The sequence below is a fragment of the Acipenser ruthenus genome, chromosome 39, assembly GCF_902713425.1.
Source record: "Acipenser ruthenus chromosome 39, fAciRut3.2 maternal haplotype, whole genome shotgun sequence".
NCBI lineage: Eukaryota > Metazoa > Chordata > Actinopteri > Acipenseriformes > Acipenseridae > Acipenser > Acipenser ruthenus.
The window spans coordinates 6,970,137-6,976,722 of NC_081227.1; the positions used below are offsets into that span (position 1 = coordinate 6,970,137).

General features: G+C 48.0%; 1 protein-coding gene across 4 annotated transcripts in view; it reads left to right on the forward strand.

Annotated features, from left to right (window-relative positions):
* Positions 1 to 4,839, forward strand: part of LOC131707265 (sodium channel subunit beta-4-like) — a 9,687-nt gene extending 4,848 nt beyond the window's left edge. For 2 of the 4 annotated variants that reach the window (XM_059009586.1, XM_059009587.1), the window contains 3 exons: positions 908 to 1,072; positions 1,789 to 1,918; positions 2,885 to 4,839. In XM_059009586.1, the coding sequence (XP_058865569.1) occupies positions 908 to 1,072; positions 1,789 to 1,918; positions 2,885 to 2,975 (386 nt within the window). In that variant the 3' untranslated portion in view covers positions 2,976 to 4,839. Of the gene's footprint in view, positions 1 to 852; positions 1,073 to 1,688; positions 1,919 to 2,884 lie in introns of all 4 variants that reach the window. The other 2 variants (XR_009311062.1, XM_059009585.1) reach the window with 2 other exon arrangements.
* The last annotated feature ends 1,747 nt before the right edge of the window (positions 4,840 to 6,586 follow it).

Genomic DNA, 6,586 nt, shown 5'->3' on the forward strand with positions numbered 1-6,586 from the left:
CACTGACCACTCACACACCGACCACTCACTGAGTGCACTCACACACTGACCACTGACACACTGACCACTGACTGAGTGCACTCACACACTGACCACTCACTGAGTGCACTCACACTGACCACTCACTGAGTGCACTCACACTGACCACTCACTGAGTGCACGCACACACTGACCACTCACTGAGTGCACTCACACACTGACCACTGACACACTGACCACTCACTGAGTGCACTCACACACTGACCACTCACTTAGTGCACTCACACTGACCACTCACTGAGTGCACTCACACACTGACCACTCACTGAGTGCACTCACACTGACCACTCACTGAGTGCACACACACACTGGCCACTCACACACTGACCACTCACTGAGTGCACTCACACTGACCACTCACTGAGTGCACGCACACACTGACCACTCACTGAGTGCACTCACACACTGACCACTGACACACTGACCACTCACTGAGTGCACTCACACACTGACCACTCACTTAGTGCACTCACACTGACCACTCACTGAGTGCACTCACACACTGACCACTCACTGAGTGCACTCACACTGACCACTCACTGAGTGCACACACACACTGGCCACTCACACACTGACCACTCACTGAGTGCACTCACACACTGACCACTCACTGAGTGCACTCACACACTGACCACTCACACACTGACCACTCACTGAGTGCACTCACACACTGACCACTCACACACTGACCACTCACTGAGTGCACTCACACACTGACCACTCACACACTGACCACTCATTTCCGGTTTTACAAAGATCCTCATCTAAACTGACCCCTGTACCCCTCCCTCTGTTCTCTCCCTCCTCTACAAGATGCTTGAAGCGACTATCAAAGGACCCAAATATGAGCCTCGAATTCTCTTCTCAGATTACCGTGTGCAGTTCGCTGGCACCTCGAAGACAAACAACATCTCCATCATCCTGTTAAACGTGGACTTCGAGGACTCTGGACAGTACATCTGCTACGCCAAGAATCCCAAAGAGAAGAACCGTGTGCACCGAGCGACCTACACGCTCCTCGTCGTGTCTGAGAGTGAGTTCAAACCATGCCTGCGCCCTGCCGAGTCCAAATTAACCAGGCTCCCTTACTATTTCAAATGGCTTTTCATTAGCTCCCCTCTCTCTCTATCTCTCCCTCTCTCACCCTCCTCCCTCCCTCCCTCTCCCTCTCCCCTTCTCACTCTCTCTCTCTCTCCCCCCTCCCTCTCCCCCTCTCCCCCTCTCCCCCTCTCCCCCTCTCCCCTTCTCACTCTCTCTCTCTCTCTCCCCCCTCCCTCTCCCCCTCTCCCCTTCTCACTCTCTCTCCCTCTCTCTGCTTCTTTCCATCTCCCGCTGTCTCTCTCTCCCTCTCCCCCCTCTTTCCCTTTCCTGCTCTCTCTCTCCCCCTCTCTCCCCTCCCCCTCTATCCCAATTGTTCTCTCTCCCCTCCTCCTCTTTCTCCCTCTCCCTCTCTCCCCTTCTCTCTCCCTCTCCTGCTCTCTCTCCCTCCCCTTCTCTCTCCCTCTCCTGCTCTCTCTCCCTCCCCTTCTCTTTCCCTTTCCCTCTCTCTCCCCCTTCTCTCCCCCTCTATCACAATCATTCCCTCTCCCCCTCTCCCAATCATTCTCTTTCTCCCCCCTCTCTCCCTCCCCCTCTCTCTCTCTCTGCAGTGAAAGTAGTAGATAAAACCCTGACCACCACTATTTCTTCTCTCCCTCTCCCCTCTCTCCCCCTCTCTCTCCTCCTCTCCCCCTCTCTCTCTCTCTGCAGTGAAAGTAGTAGATAAAACCCTGACCACCATCATTGCTTCAGTGGTGGGAGGGCTGATTGGGTTCCTCATTGTGTTTCTATTGGGCAAGAAGCTCATCCTCTTCGCCATCGCCAAATCCCGAGAAAGGAAGTAAGTGTCAGTCCAGCCCTCGCCCCTCGCTGACCAACCCTTCCAATCTTATTAACACAAGCACTGTTACCACTGCCTTAAAGGAGCGCTGACCCTGATTCTTACCTCTTATTACAGCATTATCACTGGTCCCCTTTTTCTAGCGTTGAAGATCTTCTGGTTATTTTTCACATTGCACTAGATCTAAAAACAATACAGAAAATCAAAGACAGCGTTTTCTTCCTGGTACCTAATAACTTCCTGTTGGAGGGAGGTTGAGCTACAGGAGTACAGGAAATGATTTTGAACCAGGAAGTAGAGACAACGTTTGCTTCTATAGCTTTGCCTGTCTTTGAAAGCCCTGCATAGACACCAGAAGCAGCGAAAGCTCTGTGCCAGTGATGTCATTGTCTATTAGGGGTAAGAGCACGGATTGGAAAGTCTTGTTAACGCTCCTTTAAGTTTCTTTGTAGGGGAGGGGTGTGTGTTTGCACATGATTTGGGGAGTGGGGGTACAGATTGTTTTAGGGGTAGTGGTTCAAATGGGAGCTTTTTTGAGGGTGCAAGATTTTTTTCCGATAAGGTTCTTTCAAGTTTGTTTTAGGGTTTAGTTTGTTGAGTCAACAAGGAAAGACACCAAACAGAATTGCTCATGGAATCTCCTCTACCCCTCAAACCTTGTTCATGTTGTGTTTATCTCTCCTCTCCCTCACTCCCCCTCCCTCTCTTTCTCTCTCCTCTCTGCCCCCTCCCTCCCTCTCCTTCTCTCTCCTCTCTGCCCCTTGCAACCTCCTCTCTCTTCCCCTCTCCCTCGCTCTCTCCCCCCCTCTCCTCTCTGCCCCTTTCCAACTCCCCCTCCCTCTCCCTGTCCCTCTCCCCCTCTCCCTGTCCCTCTCCCTCTCCCTGTCCCTATCCCTCTCTCCCCTCCCTCCCTCCCTCTCCCTCTCTCCCTCTCTCTACCCCCTTCTCCCCTTCATACTGCATTAGGGAGTGCCTTGTAAGCTCCTCAGGGATTGACAACACAGAGAACGGACCGACAGGAACCAAAGGCAATAAGAAGCCAACACCAAAGGCATGAAGAACATGTTCCAATACATAGTCTTCGAGCTATACAAAGAGTGCAGATATAGAATAGAATGTAATATAATAATAATAATAATAATAATAATAATAATAATAATAATAATAATAATAATAATAATAATAATAATAACAGCAATGGACTATTTTCCTTTTTAAAAAAAGAAATATTATTGAAATAAAAAACATTAATCAATAAATATATTCCTATTTTAAATGAGGGTTGCTGGTAGAGTTTCCCTTGTAGAAGCCTGCGCTGGGCTGGGCTGGGCTGGGCTGGGCTGGGTCTGGAGGTGATTCCGTCCAGCGCAGGTCTTCCTGCTCTTTGCTTGAGATAAACACAGTGCCTGTAATGCTACACGACTCCCCCTGCTGGCGGAAGCAATTACTGCTATTTAAAAAAAAAAAAAAAAAAAAAAAAAAACGACTAATCTTTTTTTTATTATTATCCTAGAATCCTATATCCAATATAAGCGAATGATATTTTTTAAATGCTGCTTCATTAACCAATGCATTTTTTAGCATGTAAAATTTTAAAAAAAGATTTTATATGAACGACTTCCAGAATATATTTTTCTTTCTCCTTGTTTTGAAACCTTACTCCGTCTGTCTGAGAAAATAGTGCGTTTTTAAATCATTGCTCAGCAATGCTGAAAACGTGGAGCGACTCCCTGACGCGTTACCACGAACCTGCCTGCTCTTTGATTGCTGGAATGGATTCCTGACGCATCAGCGCAGTGTAGAGATAGCTGAGCTGCAGCGCTATGCCTGGGCTCAGTGCAGAGCGCATTCCCGCTGCTTGGATGTTATCCCAGTTCTGTGTTCCTGCAAAGCAGCCCGGGTTGCGATTGAAACTCGTTTAACGATCTCTGTGTCAGTGAGCAGCAGGGCGTTCACACAGGCAGGGCTGCCGGGGACACACAGACAGACACACTGTCCCTGCCTGAGGAGAAACCACCTGGGAATGCACCTCGTCTCACTGAGCGGACGAGGCTATGCGAGATTCAGATGTAGATTTACTAGAAGTTTTATGGAAAAGGGAGAGCCGTATTAAAAAACGTTTTCTTTAAAGAAAATCTGGTCAAGTTAAAGAGTACCCACTTGAGTTTAAGAAGGAGGTTGCTTCAGGGAAAATGATATCGCATTCATCTTGAGTCTCTCCTGTAGCGCTGAGATTAAGCACTCAGTTTAGTTTGTGTATTGTGGTCTGTCCAGACCCAGCCCTGTGTGTGAAGCTCTGCTGTCTCTCGCAATAATAATACTGCCCCTGGACAGGTGAGCTGGGGTCAGTCTGTGCTGCTGGGGTCGTGGGCACGGCTGCCTCATTGCTGTACCTCAGACAGCACAGCGCTCACAGTGACCTCGCTACACAGCACCGCTATATTAGTGCTGGAACGCGCAATGTCTACGATTGGGTTTGTAACACAGGAGTTTGTCTGGCCATTTGAAAAAAAAAACATTTTGCAAAATTGTCACTGGAGCAAAAGTGCTTTCTAGGATGTATGGTAAAGGTGTGTCCCCCGCTGCAGCTCAGGTGTGCCCCCAGCCTCACCGTGTCAGAGTGCTCTGTGTGGTTAAGACTGTATTACACTGTGTACCTTGTGCTGTTCTGGTTGCGATTCAGCTGAGCCTCTCTGCGCTCCTCTCTGCTCTCTCAGCTCCAGCAGTCTGATCAAGCCAGGGAATGCAAAAGCACCTGGGCATAAGCACACCTGCACACAGACACACCTGCACACAGACACACCTGCACAGACACACCTGCACACAGACACACAGACACACCTGCACACCTGCACACAAACACACAAACACACCTGCACACAGACACACAGACACACCTGCACACAAACACACAAACACACCTGCACACCTGCACACAGACACACCTGCACACCTGCACACAAACACACCTGCACACAGACACACCTGTACACAGCTCTCCCTTCCTGTCTGCCTAACCTCTGACCTCCTGACTTTAGAGAGCCCCAATCCCAGCTACCAGGGGGAGGGGCTAAGCTTCACAAAGACCCAATCAGCAGCCAGTACACGTTCTCTCTTTCAATGGTCTTATTATCCGCTGTGGGTAAATGGCCCATGTGATCCAGGTACCATGGAGGGGAGATCTGCATGCAGTTTGTCCATACAGGAAAATATAGCCCTGTCTCAATATTCAATTCAATTCAAACAGGCTTTATTGACATTGTAAGATATTGTAGGTTTTGCCTTTGGTTCTCAGGGTAAATCTAAAATACATACACAGATAATTAAATCCAGTGACTCCAGACTGAGCTGACCCAGCCATGCCCCTGTGCAGACGGCGGAGAACTGGGAGATGAAAGGCTGGCAGCTATTGAGGCTCATGGCATGGATTAGACCAGCGTCACATGGCAGAAATCATACTGTTTATTTTACATTCAAATATTATTCATTATTATTATTATTATTATTATTATTATTATTATTATTATTATTGGTGGTGTTTTTTATGTTTCTAATACAGATTTCCTCAGTACTGTACTGTATTGAATGTGCTGGCTCTCAGATCCACAGCGCTGAGTTCTCTATACTGTACTGTATTGAATGTGCTGGCTCTCAGATCCACAGCGCTGAGTTCTCTATACTGTACTGTATTGAATGTGCTGGCTCTCAGATCCACAGTGCTGAGTTCTCTATACTGTACTGTATTGAATGTGCTGGCTCTCAGATCCACAGCGCTGAGTTCTCTATACTGTACTGTATTGAATGTGCTGGCTCTCAGATCCACAGCACTGAGTTCTCTATACTGTACTGTATTGAATGTGCTGGTTCTCAGATCCACAGCACTGAGTTCTCTATACTGTACTGTATTGAATGTGCTGGCTCTCAGATCCACAGCGCTGAGTTCTCTATACTGTACTGTATTGAATGTGCTGGCTCTCAGATCCACAGCGCTGAGTTCTCTATACTGTACTGTATTGAATGTGCTGGCTCTCAGATCCACAGCACTGAGTTCTCTATACTGTACTGTATTGAATGTGCTGGCTCTCAGATCCACAGCGCTGAGTTCTCTATACTGTACTGTATTGAATGTGCTGGCTCTCAGATCCACAGCGCTGAGTTCTCTATACTGTACTGTATTGAATGTGCTGGCTCTCAGATCCACAGCGCTGAGTTCTCTATACTGTACTGTATTGAATGTGCTGGCTCTCAGATCCACAGCGCTGAGTTCTCTATACTGTACTGTATTGAATGTGCTGGCTCTCAGATCCACAGCACTGAGTTCTCTATACTGTACTGTATTGAATGTGCTGGCTCTCAGATCCACAGCGCTGAGTTCTCTATACTGTACTGTATTGAATGTGCTGGCTCTCAGATCCACAGCGCTGAGTTCTCTATACTGTACTGTATTGAATGCGCTGGCTCTCAGCTCCACAGCGCTGAGTTCTCTATACTGCACTGTATTGAATGTGCTGGCTCTCAGATCCACAGCACTGAGTTCTCTATACTGTACTGTATTGAATGTGCTGGCTCTCAGATCCACAGCGCTGAGTTCTCTATACTGTACTGTATTGAATGTGCTGGCTCTCAGATCCACAGCGCTGAGTTCTCTATACTGTACTGTATTGAATG